General features: G+C 53.2%; 5 protein-coding genes across 5 annotated transcripts; 3 read left to right on the top strand and 2 right to left on the bottom strand.

Annotated features, from left to right (window-relative positions):
• Positions 1-18: 18 nt before the first annotated feature.
• Positions 19-1,239, bottom strand: VMA21 (vacuolar ATPase assembly integral membrane protein vma21). Its single transcript, XM_062885382.1, has 2 exons — positions 672-1,239; positions 19-449 (listed from the first exon to the last, which is right to left on the bottom strand). Exons 1-2 carry the CDS (start codon positions 1,012-1,014, stop codon positions 304-306), a joined length of 489 nt encoding a protein of 162 aa, XP_062748342.1. The 5' UTR covers positions 1,015-1,239; the 3' UTR covers positions 19-303.
• Positions 1,213-4,685, top strand: FUN30 (DNA-dependent ATPase fun30; the record flags this gene model as incomplete). The annotated part of the gene is made up of 2 exons (XM_062885383.1): positions 1,213-2,131; positions 2,187-4,685. The coding sequence occupies exons 1-2, from the start codon at positions 1,625-1,627 to the stop codon at positions 4,683-4,685; spliced, it is 3,006 nt and encodes a 1,001-aa protein (XP_062748343.1). The 5' UTR covers positions 1,213-1,624.
• Positions 4,686-5,405: 720 nt separating this feature from the next.
• TGL3 (triacylglycerol lipase) lies at positions 5,406-8,058 on the top strand. Its single transcript, XM_062885384.1, has 3 exons — positions 5,406-5,810; positions 5,878-7,101; positions 7,153-8,058. Exons 1-3 carry the CDS (start codon positions 5,541-5,543, stop codon positions 7,918-7,920), a joined length of 2,262 nt encoding a protein of 753 aa, XP_062748344.1. The 5' UTR covers positions 5,406-5,540; the 3' UTR covers positions 7,921-8,058.
• A 451-nt stretch (positions 8,059-8,509) lies between these two features.
• Positions 8,510-8,870, bottom strand: QC762_109625 (uncharacterized protein; the record flags this gene model as incomplete). The annotated part of the gene is made up of 2 exons (XM_062885385.1): positions 8,510-8,726; positions 8,824-8,870. The coding sequence occupies 2 exons, from the start codon at positions 8,868-8,870 to the stop codon at positions 8,510-8,512; spliced, it is 264 nt and encodes an 87-aa protein (XP_062748345.1).
• A 6,742-nt stretch (positions 8,871-15,612) lies between these two features.
• Positions 15,613-16,257, top strand: QC762_109640 (uncharacterized protein; the record flags this gene model as incomplete). The annotated part of the gene is made up of 1 exon (XM_062885386.1): positions 15,613-16,257. One exon carries the CDS (start codon positions 15,613-15,615, stop codon positions 16,255-16,257), a length of 645 nt encoding a protein of 214 aa, XP_062748346.1.
• Between the last annotated feature and the right edge of the window lie 842 nt (positions 16,258-17,099).

Below are 17,099 nucleotides of genomic sequence, written 5' to 3' on the forward strand. Positions count from 1 at the left end.
CTGTCGAAGTTGGTATCAACTTGTTGTGTCATGTGATTGAAACTAGAGACAAATATAGTTTACAGTTTGGACATTTGATCCCATGATTGATGCATTAATGCCACACGGGCTATCTAGTCCTCTCTGCCTCAATACTGGTACTCAATAGCCACATCCATTCCATAACTTTGCCACTCAATCCCCTCTTAAAGACCATATCGTAGGTAGTAAGTAGCAGGAACCGTGTCCCATCTGTGTGTATGGGGATAAAATATGGACAAGATAATTTTTAGTTGAGACGAGAAGAAATGAAAAAGACAGCGGTCAACGATCCTTCTTCCCCTCTTGCTTTTGCTTCTTCTCCTCTTCTAGACGGTCGGACTGGTCCTCTGCCATGGCTACGAGGACGTAGCCTATGAGGACTACATTTGCCATTATGGCTGCGAGGCCGCCGGCGTAGGTTGAGTTGCCTGGGGGGAATTAGCCGTATGTTTAATGAATGTGTCATGGGAGAGAATACGAAAGGGCGTTGTGAGAATGGGTATGAACAAGGAAGATATGAGGGGATACGAAAGGGGATATGAGTCGTAAGATATGGGAGGCATGGGAGAGGGCACACAGAGGGTGGTGTAAGTGAGTGAGTGAGTGACAGAGCAAGGCTGAACAGAAGATTTACAAGCCGTGTTAGTTACCTTTGAACAGAGTGTTGACGGTGGCGAAGTAAGACCCGATAGGTACGACCATCATGGCGAGTGTGAAGGCGAGGAGCTTGAAGATGACGGCGGAGGGGACGGCGGGGGTGATGTTGGACTTTTGAGCTGGGGAGGAGGATGAGAGGGTGTTTGGGTCGGGCTGGTCGAGGAGGGTTTTTTCTTGGGAGATGATACGGCGGGTGGCCATTTTGGGCGATCTTTGAGATTTGGATTGTAGTATGTGATGATATGGTATGGTCAATGGTGAGGCTTGCTTGATGATGTTGGTTGTGAGTGTGAGAGAGGTACGTATTGGGTAGGTGAGTCCGTGCTTAATTGGCATGGGAACGTCGCTCGCAGCTCACGTGTCGACGTGCAGCAAGTACAGGCGCGTCCGGCCCACTGAAATTCCCGATTGACGCGCTCTCGTTTGCTTTTGCTGGCAGAGGTCTGTGGGGCCGGGTTTTTGATGGTTGAATTCTGAGAAAGATAGGGCTGTTTCTTCTTGCCTTTCTCTCCCTCTCTTTTGTTCAAATTCTGGTTTCGACTCGAGTACTGCCCAATCGACCGGTTACCACACCCAAAGAGGAGGCAAAAGAAGGAGACATTGTGCCAATTGTTCGGCGTCTAATTTTAGCACAGTCTCTTCTTCTTGTTGACTTTTCATTGACTTTGATAACGGGGCGGTATCGGTCTAACGGCAGAAATCCCAACAGTCGCTACTACGAATGATCTGAAATTTTCCAATTCAGGGGTGGGACATCATCAAGGACCCCGACTTTTCGTCCGACTTTCTCTTTCGGCGTCTTTGACTTCGGAGCACTTCACACGTTGCTCCGTTGTCTTCTTTGTTTTTTTTTTTTTGTTTCTTTTGAAAGATAACGATTGCTCTGGAGTTTACTCCACCTTTACCACCCACAGTCGAAACCCAACCAGTCGAGACACAACCAAAAATGGAGTTTTCATCTTCACCGCCAACCACCACCCGACGCAGAGGTTTGGCATTCGACGATATCGAAGACGACGACATTGTGAGCGAGTCGCCCTATTTTACACAACCGACACAGATCATGGACAAACCTTCCATACGCCCCATGTCTGTCGTACCTTCCTCGCCCCGATCAATCATTGAGGTTCCTGCCTCTTCTCCATTACGACCACAACCAGTTGCCCCGCGAATTGGCGGTCGATTGGCAAGCGCGATGGCTCCACCAGGCACCAGCTTCAAACCCCCAGCGAGTCGAACTGTGTCTACTGCTTCGAAGAAGCGAGATTTTGTACAGATATCAGACGGCGAGTTGGATGCGCCGATTTATGTCGGAGGAGACTCTTCCGACGAGGATGCCGAGCGAACACGGGGAGACATTCGACCTTCGTCTTTCCAGCGAAAGGAGCCGAGTATCAGTGTATCGACGTCATCCACTTCACTAGCCTTGAAGGCGCAGGTAGCTGCCAAGTCGGTATGTTTAACTTTTCGGTCTACAAGTCAAGTTACTAATACGGTGTGCGGGACAGAATCAAAATACACAAGAATCAAATGGCAGCACATCAAACCGCCACGGCCTACAAAAAGACTGGGCTTCGCTGTCTCCTTCGTCTCCCTCCTCGGATGAGAGTCTCGAGTCGCTCCGGAAACCGTCCCCACCTAAACAGCCTGCACGACGGAGGCTTGTGCAAGGTCGCCGCCCTGGCCGGCAAGCAAGTCCCGAAAGTTCTCCCGTCAAGCCGGTCGAGAAGCCAAGAAAACAAGCTAAGGTCATTGATCTTGTTAGCGACGATGACGATCGAGACGAGGACTTTGATAGTACAAAGGCCAAGGGGCGTCGATCTTCCCCGCAAGATGCCGAGGACGACGAAGATGAGGAGGCTTCAAGCGAGTTTGATGCCCGAGTCCTCCAGTATCTCAACACTTGCGACGTAGTGCAACTGGTCGCCATCGCTGGCGTCAAAGAAGACACTGCGAAAGTCATGGTTTCCCACCAACCATTCAAGGACCTGGAGCATGCTCGCCGAGTCACCCTTGCTCACAAGAAAAAGGGCAAGAAATCTGCCAAACTCTCTGTGGGAGATGACATTGTGTCAGCAGTCAAGTCTTACGCCAAGTCGTTGGATGCGATTGACTATGTTATCCAAGCCTGTGAGAAACAGGCCCGTGCAATTAAAGCATCGACTAGTAAGTGGACGATGGATGAAACGGGCCAGATGAAAAACGATTCTCAGGCGGATGATGGAAAGCCCTTGACACCCATCAGCATGGAAGACCCAAAATTGGTCGACCTGCCCCACCGCCAGCCCAAGTATATGGAGGGTCATTGTACCATGAAGCCCTTCCAACGGTATGGGCTAAACTGGATGCGTCTGTTGCACAAATTGGACTGCGGTGGAATTTTGGCAGACGACATGGGCTTGGGAAAGACATGCCAAGTCATCTCACTCATGTGCTCCGTTGTCGAGGACTACGAGAAGGGGAAAATGAAAGGCGACCGGCCATGGCCCAACCTCATCTTCGTGCCGCCCTCGACTTTGGCCAACTGGGCTGCAGAGTTCAAAAGATTCGCCCCGGACATCAATGTCATCACATACCAAGGCCCCCAAGCCACCCGTGATGACATTGCGGAGGAGATCCAAGATGATCCGGAAGCCTATCATGTTGTTCTAACGAGCTACTCGCAGCTCTCGCGGCCAGACGACATTTCCAATCTTCGACGCATCCAGCCAAAGATTGCCGTCTTTGACGAAGGTCACAAGATGAAGAATCCCAAGACGAAGCTCTACAGGGATCTGCTACGCATCACGGCCGACTGGCGGTTGATTCTGTCGGGCACGCCTGTTCAAAACAACCTCATGGAAATGATTGCCCTCCTGCGCTTTGTGGAACCTAAGCTGTTTTCAGAGCACTTTGAAACGCTGGAGGCGTTGTTCAGCCAAAAGTTCTCTCTGGCGGACGTCTCCAAGGGCGCAATCTTGGCCAGCGAGCGGGTACCCCGTGCCAGGACCATTCTCGAGCCATTTATCCTCCAACGCCGAAAGGAGCAGGTGCTCCAAGACATGCCCCAGAAGACGACAAGGGTCGAGTATTGCAAGATGGACAAGACACAGGCCAGTATCTATGAGGACTATGCGAGAAGATTTAGGAAGTCGGCAACATCTCAATCTTCTCAGACCGTCGTTGCGGAAAAGGGCAGGGACAATGATACCAACAACGTTTGGATCCAGTTGAGAAAGTCGGCTATCCATCCGCAGCTGTTCAGACGCTACTTCAAGGACAAGGATGTGGAGGAAATGGCCAAGGTGCTGATGAAGAGAATACCACAGTCGGAGCTCAAGCAGCCTAATCTCGGGCACCTGACGAATGAACTCAAGGCGCTGTCGGATTTTGAGCTTCATTTGTGGTGCAGAGATTACAAGTGCATCAGGTCGTTTGACTTGCCAGATGGGTCCTGGGGAGAGTGTGCCAAGGTGAAGAGCTTGTTGAAGTTGATTAGGGGGTATCAGAAGAACGGAGACCGGGCCTTGGTTTTCACGAGGTTTGCCAAGGTTATTGAGATTCTGGGAGAATGCCTGGCTAGTGAAGGGGTGGAGTACCTCAGTCTTCAAGGAAACACTGATGTCAGCGAGCGACAGGAACTGATCAACCAGTTCAACGCCGACCCGACGATCCCGGTGTTCCTGCTAACGACGGGATCGGGAGGTACCGGTATCAACCTGACGGCGGCCAACAAAGTCATCATTTTTGATCAGAGCGACAATCCGCAAGACGATATTCAGGCGGAGAATCGGGCGCATCGTTTGGGTCAGACGAGGCCGGTTGAGATTGTCAGGTTGATTAGCGAGGGGACGGTGGAGGAGCTGGTTTACAAGGCGTGCCAGAAGAAGCTGGAGCTCGCGAATAAGGTGACGGGCTGGAGCGCTGGACTGGATGCGGCGGCTGGATTGGAGATGACTTCTGGACAGATGGAGGCAGAGGTGAAGGAGATGATGAAGAAGGGGGGGACGCCCCCAAGTAGTGATTAGGGGTGGGGGGTGTGGTATGGTCAGCATTAGCCTGGTGTTTTGTGATTCGATTAGAGGAATGGGACGGCTGCGTGTTTAGAGGGGGGTTTATACAGGTGGTTTTTGTCGTTGGTGTTCTGGCGATGATGGGGACAGAAAACAAAACATCGTCGTTATGTGTGGGCATGGGAACGGTGGCATGTTGAGGTATTGTGCGAATAATGGGCTGTCATACATGGGGCGATTACAATAAAATATAGGTTATTTAGGGCCCGAACCAATCAAGACATAGATTAATCAACTGATAGTTACACCATGACAACATCTTCATGTTTTGAGATCATGATTTGAGATGCAGATTCCTTCGGCTGCAGGAACCGAGAACTGGTGATGGGGTGACCCTTGTACAAGACCAATCGGGAATCGGGAATCGGGATATGGGAATTTGGGGAAGCGGGGATAAGCGACAACTGCAAGCACTTGTGCGGAAAAGTGGGGGTTTGTGGCTTTCACATGCTTGATTCAACGTTGTCTGACAAGGGATGGGAAAATGTGATTGTGGGGATATTTGTTCCTGTTCGCCTCAGGGCGGCCGAGTTGGGTGACCGTCACGAGCTAGGTTTTCCGGCGTGGTTTCGGTTTTGGGAACTTGGTTTTTAGTTATTGACAGGTTAACGCTCCTCCCTCGCCCTTTTTTTCCTTTTTTCTTTTTTCTTTTTTTTTTTTGTTTTTTCGTTTGTTATTTTGTTGGATTGGTGTTTTTTCCCCATGGTAACTTGAACGCGCGCGTGCCACAAAAGACTGATTAATTACTCCGTGTATGGCGTAGGAAAGGGTTGTTGGGATTTGGGAGACTTCGCAAGAAAAAGAAGGGAAATGGCGTTTCAGTGGTTCGTCGGTTTGTTGGGGGCGGTGTACACCATTTTGTTGTCGTCTCTGTTTGGGACTGGGAGTGCCGATTCTGGTCCGGATGCGAGGATACGGTTTGAAGAGGTAGAGCAGCAGCAGCAGCCAACAGGCACGGCTGGTGGTGGTAAACGTCCCAACAACACCCGTCATCATCATCAACACCACGGAAGGGGGCCAAAGCTGTTTTTGTTGTCGGCGTGGGACATGCTGCTTGACGTGCTCTCTTTTTGGCGGCAGGTATGTCTCCCCCAACCCTCACCCTATCCGTTATTTTCAGATCTAACCAACTGTTGATGATGTATAGAAAATCATAACCCACTACACCAACCCCACCCCCCTTACCCTCTACCTCTCCGCCCTCCACTCCGCCAGAACGTTTGAACAGTGGGAGGAGGCGGCGCTCAATCTGGATACGTTGCTCGGGCTGGACCTCTGGAGGAACAACCCTGTCTCTTCGCACTACGACTTCAAGCTGATCAACGAGCGGCTGGTGAGTATTGAGATTGCGAGGGAGACGGGGGACGTGCACTCGCTGGTTAACCTGCTGAGGAGTGGCTTGGTGAGGAACTTGGGGAATATCACCGCCACGAAGCTGTACAACCGGGCGTTTGCGGGGACAAAGTTTTTGATTGAGGAGTATGTTAGGGCTGTGGCGGAGGGGGTGGAGGATATTGGGAGCTTGCCTTCGCCGGGGGAGACGTCGGCGGTGGGGTATGTTGTTGATGGTGGTAGGGGGGTTCCAAGGGGTGGTGGTGTCGCGAGGCAGGGGCATCATGTTAGTTTTGAGGATAATAATGGGGAGAGTAGCACCGGTGGGGAGGGGAGCAGTAGCGGTAGGGAGAAGAGGCAGACGCTTAGTGTGATGACGACAAGGGGGGAGAGTACTGCCGCCGGAGGGGGGAATGGGACGCCAAAGGTGGACTGGGGGGGTCTGAGTGTTGCTAGCCCCCCGGGCGGTAGTCATTTGCCTGAGGGGGGGAGGATGGTTGCTACCATGTCTACGCAGGCGAAGCTGGATTTTATACATGATACGAGACAGGCTTTTGGGAGGACGGCGTTGGTTTTGCAAGGGGGTGCGATTTTCGGTTTGTGTCACTTGGGGGTGGTGAAAGCTTTGTTTTTGAGGGGGCTGTTGCCGAGGATTATTGTGGGCACGGCGACAGGGGCGTTGATTGCTGCGTTGGTGGCGGTTCATTCCGAGGAGGAGCTGCCGAGGGTGCTGAAGGGGGATGGGATTGACCTGAGCGCGTTTGCGAAGCAGGGGCAGGATCCGGTCAAGCATAACAAGGGGTTGAGGGAGTCGATGTGGTCGAGGTGGGCTACGCTGGTGAGGAGGGTGCGGAGGTTTAGGAGGGAGGGCTATTTTCTGGATGTGAAGGTGTTGGAGGAGTGTATAAAGAGTAACATTGGGGATTTGACTTTTGAGGAGGCGTATCATCGGAGCAAGAGGGTGCTGAACATCACGGTTGCTACGGCTGGGCATGGGGGTGTGCCGACGTTGTTGAATTACTTGACGGCTCCTAACGTGGTATGTACTGCCCTTTTCACCCAAAGTCATGAGCATGGCTAACATCCACAGCTAATCTGGACCGCCGCCGTCGCCTCCAACGCCTCCACACCCACCTTCTACGGCCACCGTCAAACCAAGATCCTCTGCAAAGACTCCCAAGGCAACATCGTCCCCTGGAAGCCCGCCAACGAAGTCGACTTCAACCACTGGACCAACGCCTCCTACACCGAGCAAGAATCCCCCCTCCTCCGTATCGCCGAGCTCTTCAACGTGAACCACTTCATCGTCAGCCAAGCCCGCCCCTACCTCATCCCCTTCCTCCAAAGCGACATGCACGGCCCCTCCATGGTCGAAACCCGCAACAAGACCATGTCTGGCATGGCCTTCATCATGCGCATGGTCGGCCTCGAGCTCCGACACCGCCTCCGCCAGCTCGACACGCTCCAACTGCTCCCGGCGGGTATCCGTCGGTTCCTTGTGGACGAGCGGGTGCCGGGCGCGAGCATGATGCTTGTTCCCGAGGTGACGGCTGGTGACTTTGTTCGGCTGATGGAAACCCCCACCAAGGAAACGCTGGAGTATTGGATCCTGAGGGGTGAGCGTAGTGTCTGGCCGGCTGTGGCGGCGCTCAAGATTCGCTGTGCGGTGGAGGAGGAGCTGGATAGGGCTTACCAGGTTGCCAGACGGCTCAAGGCTGGGGGGTTAAGGAGGAAGACGAGTCATATGCAGACGCCCATGTTGGGCAATTTGGAGAACCCGGAATTGGGGGTTGAGCAGGAGAGGAAGGAAAGGTTTAGGGCTCATAGCGCCAGTGCGAGAGGTTCACCTACTGCATGAGAAAGTTCGTGGGAGTACTTGGGATAGGAGTTATCGAATGGGTTTTTTTCTTTTTTTTTCTTTTAGATGGCCAAGAGACGGGACGGCGGGGTACACCGTCAATGTGTTTTAACGCACAAAAGGTGTTTGTTGTCTTCATTACCGTTGTCGTCAACTAATACCATCAAGCTCCCCTGGTGTAGGGACTTATTCTAAACCTTGTCCCTGAAGCTATGGGTGCTCGACTCTCCCTTTGCGATGTAGTACACCATAATCACGCCGCCAACCTGGGAGGCAGCCAGGAAAGTGTTGGGATCCGAAACCGCCTTATCCCTTGCAGCGGCCGAGTCTCCCCAAGTTCCGTCCTCGTTGCGAACCACGCGCTGGAACTTTCCACCCTTCTGCATGAAGTAGTAGAGATACAGCTTGGTGCCCTTGTCCGTGCTTACGGGAACCAGAGCAAGGCCAGTGCAATCACGGGAGTCGTCTGTGTTCGGAATCACGGTATCTTGTTACAGAGAGGCTACACGTCAGCTTTTCGCTCATAGAAGAAAGAAAGGCGGGCATGGTGGTTCAAAAGACGGGGAGTTTTTTTTATTTCTTTATTTCTTTACCATTTTCGCTGGTCGACTCGACGATGCGGAGGTTGTCTTCGTTTTGGTAGACGATGAGCTTCTTTCTTGGCGGCTGGATCGTAGACGGCTGCGAGGTTGCTGGCAACCAGGGGTGGCTTGGTGTCGAAAGGCTTGGTGATGAGGTCCTCGCCTCTTGAGCTGGACGACCAACCGATTGAGAACTCGGTGATGCGTGGCTTTTCTTCGGTCCCGCTGTGTTTTGTTCAGAGAGAGTAGTTGTTGTCAGTTCTCGACTTGATTCTTGGGACGAAAACATGGAAAGGGGACGGGTGGATGGATGTGGTCGTACGTCATGCAGTACATATATCCTTGGCCCTCGGCGACAATTGTGGTCATGGCAACTCCGATCACGGTGTTGGTCGGGCCATCCGGTAGGAGGAGCTTATAGACAGGGCTCAGTACACCATTAACCTCCTTCGACGCGAGTGTTCATGATCCAATCTCAACAAAAGGCGACATCGTCTGTGTGAAAGCTGAGGTGTTGCAAGGGCTGGTACGGACGTTTGATGACAAGGACCAACAACCAAACACCTCTCAAGCGCATCCCGATGCCTCTCGGTATCGATGGCTGGCCCATGTACGACAAATTGATACGGCAGGTATGGCGCTGGCAGGCTCGACGACTGGACTCCTTGGGGAGAGGGACTGTCTGTTTTCAGTGGTGCTCTCTCATCGCACTGGACCTCTTGGCCGCACTCAGTCTACCTCGGTTGTCGCCCACTTGATATCGATCGAGGGCCTGGAAGCCATGCCGTTTGCTTCCAAGACCCCTTATGTGGCTTTGACGTCCCTCTACAGCTGGTCTTACATGGGTCTGCCCCCAAATTCGGTCAGCCTTCACGACACCTCCTAGATCCGAACAACCCCCAGGCAGGTGGCACGTACCGATTCCCCATCAAGCTCGGCGACTCCCACAGGGAATACGACGGTTTGGTAGGTTACTTCCCCATGAGGCCGCGGTCCACCGACCCAAGAAACGTCGGATACCTCCCCCTAAACGACGAGTTTGACCTCACCAAGTTGTACACCTACTTTGGCCACGAGGAGAAGAAGCCAAAAGACCCGGGCGGGACAGCATACCCCCTCCTCAAACTCAACAACGCCTCCTACCTCCGCCTACCAGCATACTGGCTCGACCCGGCAAAATACTACCAACCCCCCAACCATCGCCAACACCAACAACAAATACACCCTCGACAGCAACACCAAGCTGCAAGTCCTCGCCGCCATCCTAGACCCCTTCCAACCCATCCACGCCTACTCCGGCTTCTTACGCATCAAGGAACTCAAACTGCCCGACTGGACCTGGCAAAAAGCCCTCAACCACATGATTGCCTTTTTCCACGTGGGGCCGTTGATAGTGACGAGAGACGTTCCCGCGTTTAAGACAACTTACGAGCTCAGAGCAGATTACTCGCTAAGCAGAGGAGAGGAGCAACAAGTGTATGAAAAACAATCGGTTGACGTACTTCCTACCAGGGTGCCGGGATGGAATTGGCTGCAGCCGTATTACATAAACAGTAGAGATGAGCAAGGGAAAACAACAACGGGGAAGCCAAAGAAGGAGGACCGTGGTGGCGATGATGATGATGATGAGGTGGAGGAAAAGACAAAGTTCATGCCTATCAAGGTCGGGAGGATGGATACGAGGCCGAGGTTTGAAAAGGGGCCGTGTACGGCTGTTGAGGGGTATTTGCAGATGAGGAGAGGTGTGATTCATGATGAAGGGAAGGGAGAAGTAGCGTTTGGGGTGGTGGTGGATTTTGGCGGTGGGTGGGAGGGAGGTTTGGCAAGCAAAAGAAGGGATAGTAAGCGTTTTTGCTTGTTTGCCGTGTCAGTCTTTCGGATAATTTTTTTTTCACCGTTGCTGTCGGTAGGTATTCTCTCTTCCCCCGGCCCGGCATCGCGAGACAGTAGCGGAGTAGACTGCAGACTCGGGCGGGGATAGTGAAGAAGATTACCTATAATATGCAGCTTTGAACTCGCAGTGCGGGTTGGAGGTCCTTCACTACTCTCATGTAGAGAGACTCTGTGAGGCGGCTGGGGGCGTGGGAGTAAACGGTTTGGTCTTGTTTAGCCAGGGCCGGAGGGACCGTTCTGCTTGTATCATTCATCATTGAGTAAGTAGCAGTGTGTTGTTATATCATCAGAGGCCTCTTGCTCAAGGGGCAACTTGACTGCTGTATGTACACAGCAGCATCGGATCCTCAGTGTGCCGGTGGGACATGCCTTGCTGCAGATCAGAGCTTTTTTTGGTGGCTTGCCGTTGACCTGACAAAGCAGCATATCATCAAGACCTTGGGTCAAGCAGCCAAGGGTGTGCGATGAGAAGCCATTCACGGCTGCCTTGAAGCCATTACAGATCAGATTCTTTTTCTAAAGGCTGGAACTGACAAAGCACAGCTGAGGCCAAGAACCTGTAATGAGAGCCCATTCAGAGCTGCACGAAAAGATGGCTGCTACATTGGGTGCGTCCTGCAGATCAGAGCTTTCAACAATGCTCAAGATTTTTTGAGCCACACGGCCAGAGCTATTCATGTTCATGGAGGATTGTCTTTTCTGGGAAGCCGACAGGACTTGTGCAACAGGAGGCTGAGGTGGTTACAAAGGCGTTGAGTTGCAGTTTGTGTACGAGGCGTGGTGGTCCATCGAGAAAAGAAATTGCCCCCTTTTCTCAGCGGTTCAGATTTGCAGCGCTGTTTCGGTGTAGGTTGACATGTATCTGCCAGCCGTTCTACAAGTCAATGGTAGCTTGGCTGTTGTTGAGAGCTACGGGGTTTGTGGCACCCAAGGTGGCTCATGCCCTTCGCTTGTGGTAGGACCGAAGTGGTTGTAATCATTGCCCACTCGGGAACTTCCTTTGTACCGGGTAGGTGCTGTCCTCAGTGGCCGCTCGGAAACTTTCAAGTGATGGTCTGTAGTACACGATGCGTGCGAGTCTGTGGCATGCTGCGCGTGGACGGAGTGAGTGACGAACAAGCGAGAGCGAGGAAACGTGTGGATGGCGGATGGCCGGGCGGCATGTGGTGTGTTCCACGAGTATGGCCAACTGGCAGGCCAGCTCTCAAAGAGGTGAAAGCGAGGAGAATTTGATGGGGTTGTCCAACAAGAAGGTGTGTGGTGCCCCGGTGCGTGTACCCATTCCATACCTTTCTTCTAGAAGGCTGCTGTTCGTAACATATCTCTGAGCTGTGATTGGACTTGATGAATGTGACATTCCATTTATTCGATGTGACGTGGGTCAACTCTTGAGAATTTCCCACAAGGGGTCTCAGCGCGAGAGGGTGTTGGCGAGGTAGGTACGGGGCAGATGTTGAGACCAGGCTCTGGTACGTACATTTTCTTGCCGATATTGAGGGGCAACGCAATCCTCACCGTGGTAAGATGACGAAGCCCGATAGCTTTTGCCTCTCCACCGTAGACGATCTTTGTTCTGCAGAGTTGAGAATGCGAAATAATAATGGCTTGTTTCTTCGGCCGAAACCATTCCGAACCATGATCTGTGACTTGCCGAGTTCAAGGGCCTAGAAAGTGTAAGAAAGCTAGTTATCACAGGCCTATTATTTCTTCTGGTACCAGCCGTTGTGCAGAAGACCATGACCAGCTGATCACACTCATGACTTGACCACGCACTGTGCAGTTGCCGCATGCATGGCCAAGAAGGGGCCAAGGTAGTTCAGGTTGGGAATGGCCAGGACACAGGTGCTGGGGAGTGGAACGATCAACAAGACAGCCGACAGGTTGGGCGAAAGCGAACGCACGATGCGAGTCAACGTGACCGGGATGCTTGCGGGACCAGGAACAGGACTTGGGTAGGGACTTGACGAGTGTGAAGTCCTGAGGTGCTGTGACAAGGCGTCCCAGGTTGTCAACCTGAATGACTTGCCAGGTGCTACATATGACAGACGATTAGATATCGCGCTCAACGCGGCAGATGAAGCCGAAGAAATCAAGTCAAGTTTCCAAACCCTGCCTTTCTACGGACAGAATGGCAGGCAGTTGTTTGTGTAAGAGGTTGCTGAAAGATAGCCCCCGACTGTGCGGGTCTAAATTCGCTTGAACTAAGAAAACGCCCTGTAGGGTCTGGCAGGGGTACACGACGAACGATACAGTTCGTGGCGGTATGGGCTTCTCGGCTTTGTGTCCTCAGCTTTGATGAGCATTCAGACGTCAAGCTCGGCCCCGGACGATTTCCTAAGATGCCACGAGGTGGGAGGGGAAACCGATTGCTCTGTGCCCGAAAGACAGTGTTTGCGAGTTCGCGGAGCCTTGCCCAAGACATGGCGGCGAAATGCTGTGAGCGGCCACGCTAAAAGGAACCTTGGCGGGGAGTCAAGAATGATGCTATATGCCAACGCATCCCTCCTTGATGAGATTTGATTTCACCTTCTGGCAGTTAGCTGTGGAAGTCACCCAAAGACGGGCAATGTGTAGCCCGTTTCAGAAGTGGTCATGTGGGATACAGACTCTGAAAATTGACCAAAAAACTAACATTGTCCAATCAATGTGTTACGGAACCGGCCGCCGCTCTTCCATGGCATCGGCTCCACACCTCGACACTGAGACTCGGCGCAATACATACAGAGTACAAGACGTCGGTCGAAGTTTTGATCCATGACCCTTTCACGGGAGGGATATCGACCTGGTGGGGCAGCAGCGATCATTCCGTTTAGTGGATCCGTCGGCCGGGGTTAGTGCAGGGGTGATAGCCAGGAGTGCCCTGTAAATTGCGCGAATCTTCCAAGGGTGCCCCCGCCCATTCTCTGCCCACTCCCTCCAACGACACCTCATCGACACCTCTACCACGACAACCACAGCGAGCTCAACGGAGCTTCGCGGCTCGGAATGGCTGGCTGACCGTGGTGCTTACTGGCCAATTCCTATGAGCGTCACAAATCAGATTTTGGGCCTAGAGTTGATGCCAACCCCACCAGTCTCGTTCCATGTTGGTGGTGCTTCTGCCTGCCGTGGGTGCCAGGCTGTGGACAAGCCATGTTTATTATCTGCATCTGAATCAATTTCGATACAGATTTGCACACATGAGCTAGGTCAAAACCCTTTTTGGACGGCCTTGCAGCTTAGGAATTTTATTTCCCATTGCATTCCCAATCTGGAACTTCTCAAATTCGCAGAAGCCAGACAGGAAAGCATTGAAGTTTCTGCAACAAGAGACTGAAGCAAGTCGGTGTGGTGGTTGAAGATAGCGGCAGTGCGTGTGGCTCGGGAAGGCTTGGATCCGCGGAGTGTTGCCGATAGCACCGCAAAGTAAACCCTCTTCTAACCGAACTCATCAAGAAGATGAGATACCGTCACAACGTCAACCTCTGTCATGATGCCGACAATCGGAGCTCTTTTCGACAAAACGAGCGACTCGGCAGGCAGTTCGCCCTGGTTTTCGTGAATGCCTTCCTGTTCACCTTATCTCTCCATCGGTTACTCGATGCCTGACCGAGCTGGCGAGTTCGTCATACCCGGACACCACACTGAAGAAAACAGCGGCTTCAGTCCGCAGTCATCATACCTCCGGCGATCATCACGGCTCACACCGTTTGTTCATTGAGGTGCCAAGGATGGCTATGTGCCTGCTCTGTACAGTGTTTCCTGGGCTCGCCGTTTACTGTGTCAGAGATGAACACTTCGACATCAAATGTCCACGGGACCAGAAAGGAGCTTCCTGCAGCCAAGACCACTCTTCTCGAAGCCATGGGCTGGCGGCCATCGTGTATCTCGCTGCTTTTACGAGTCCGGCGCAAGGTCAGAGCACAAGGCATGGTGCCAAAGGTCCCTCCTCCTGAAAGAGTCTCACGGTATCATCACGACCAATCTTAAAGAACGGCAAGACCGACAGCGCCCACGAATGTTGGTGAGGGGGAGCTCCAGCCGTTCTGCAGCTCGCCATGATGGTTCGGTCACTGTCGCGGTCATTTATGACCTAGACCAGCCGGGAGACACTCAACCAGCAGGAAGAATTTCACGAGAACCTTCATCTCCCCGTCAATCATGATCGGTCTGTACTCAGCATAAACAACTTTTTCTTGCCCAGTGTCTCCTAGAGTGTATGTCTTGGGATGGCACAGCACATGGTATGTGTCTCGCACCGTGACACCCCTTCTGCAGAGAGGTGTTCCGTCCGCCCCACCACCAGGCTACGCTACGCCGCCGGGTTAAAAGCCGTGGTGGCAGCTGTTTGTACTTCTGAAATCGTAAGGACCGCCCAGCATCTGGACGAAGGTATTTCTGCCGAACAAGAGACTTTGCCAACTAGCACTGCCAGGCGGCCTGACTGGCACCCCCAGTTTCCCCACAGCCAAATATCTCGATGTCTCTGGACCCAGCCGGGGAGGTTGTTGTATCACATACAGCCTGAGCTTGTGGGCATCATGGCCCGACGGCACGACGAGAGGGGTGACGGGAAGACGGAGAACACTGATTCTGACTGCCAGTTAAAGCGTGTCAACGGGTTCTTGCGTCGATGCGTTCTGGATACCAGCGGCCCCGGGCCGGGACAACCCTCTCTCTGCGATACCGGCACCCGCCTGGTCTTTTCTCTGACCGGCTCCCATCGTGTGACCTCACCCCCCCCATCGTACACTGGTCACTCTGTGTAACCCGAACCCAACCCCTGAACCACACCCCTCTCTCGACTGCCGGTGGGGCGCCATTTTGTCGTTTCCATAAAGCATCCTGCTTTTCCAGCTGTCCCCAGCAGATCCTCCATCCCAACCCCAAGAGCACACACCACCAGCACGCTCGGCTTTTTGTTGAGAAGCATTTCGCCCCACCGTCCAGCACACTGCCTGTGTCCCACCGTCGTTGTCGTCTCTGGCTGCTGCCCAGTCTCCGGGCTGTTCCCCGTCATCCGTTGCCTCTTCAGATAACGCACTCTCCCCGCGTTCCCTCGCGTGTCAATCCAAGCTTTCTTTCCGTTAAAGTGAGCAATCCTCCCTCCTCTCCTTTCCTCTCAACATCCTCAACCAACACGATGCTGACCAGACATTGGTCAGACGAAGGCTTCCCAGCCTCATCCTCGAGCACTCACATTCACCAGCTCGCCCAGTGCCGCACACACACTGCCATAATGTCCAGCAACGACCGTCAACCCACACCCAGCGAGGATTGGAGCGTCATCTCCAGAGCGGAGGCGAGCGACTTCGTCGACGAGACTCACACGAAGGGGAGAAAACCTCACTTCAATGATGATAATATCCCATCGGGTCGTATCGGTCACGATGCTGCAACCTCGTTCGAAGAGGAGCTCGACGCCGTTGCCCACACCCAACGGGCCATGTCCAACGAGGACTCCACCGAGACCGCCGGGACCGATGACACCCAGATCCGGGTTGATGACGCCGCCGATCAAGCCTTGTTGATGCAAGCAACCCCTTCCAACTTTACCCCCAACGCCACATCCCCCTCACAGGCCGCCTCCACCCCTGACACCCTCACTCTCTCCTTCGCCAACATGGAGCTCCACCAGGGCATCTGCTCCCACGATGTCGAGCGCTGGGTGGGCGGTGCTGGTGCTCGCCGTCTCGTCCAGCACCACGCCCCCGTGAAGAAGGGATACTCATCCAGCGTGGCAAGCACCAGGAGCGTTGTTAGCAACAGCAGCTGGACCCACATGATGGAACCCATTTCCATGAACGAGCAACTGATGTTTGCTGGAGATTGGAGCAACGAGGCTCTCGCTCCCTATGGTGCTCCGCACCCCGCTGGCAATTAGTCGTCGCTTGCCGTCTAGGAAGGTCGGGCCGGTAGACTGGTTGGTCTCGCATACTCGACAAACATCCCTCTCAAGACCCAACCATCAACTTCTGTCGTCGAGTACCATCACTGCCCTTCGCGCCCTGTCGCTTTCCAACCCGACCTCTCACGTGTCAAGCCGCCTTGCCGACCGAAGAGTCAGTCGCCCTCGTTACTAATGACAAACATGTTTCGCTCATCATTTGCGACCGGTTGCCAGCAGTTGCATCTTCTCAGCCGTCCTTCCCGATTGACAAGCGCTCGTCGCTTCGCCAAGTCTCCGCCTTGCCTTCGGTTTGCTTTTACCACTCGGGCAGATTCTGATCGGTAGCAAAGCACCCATCATCCACTGAGCTGCTCTCGTATCATCGTGTCAGCCGGCCGACCTTGTCATGCCAAAAAGTCGATGCTGTCTCGTCCTCGAAAGACTCATCCGTTGCCAGTCTCGGTCCATTATCGCCGCCAACAAGACCCCGGTCCTCGTCGGAATCCTACTCAAGCTGCTGCAAGACACCGGCCCGGTCGATTCCTTCTGTCAGTTTCTTCTTTTATCTTTGCGACGTTGGATTTTATCGTTGTCGTTCAGTTTTGGCTTTCTGCTTTCGTTGCTTCGATCGAGCTTGTCGTCATGAGGTTGTCTTTGGTATTGTTGTCATGGCTTGCGTTGTCGTTACGATGTTGCGTTCTTATATCATCGCCGGGTTGCCTTGTGGTTGGTTGTCGTCTGTCTTCGTCCGGTGGTCAAATTGATGGGTGGCGTCCTTGATACCCTTAGGCTCGGAGATGGGGCTGTGGCGTTCTCCTTTATTTTCATAATCTCGC

This window comes from Podospora pseudocomata (assembly GCF_035222375.1).
Source record: "Podospora pseudocomata strain CBS 415.72m chromosome 1 map unlocalized CBS415.72m_1, whole genome shotgun sequence".
Classification (NCBI taxonomy): Eukaryota; Fungi; Ascomycota; class Sordariomycetes; order Sordariales; family Podosporaceae; genus Podospora; species Podospora pseudocomata.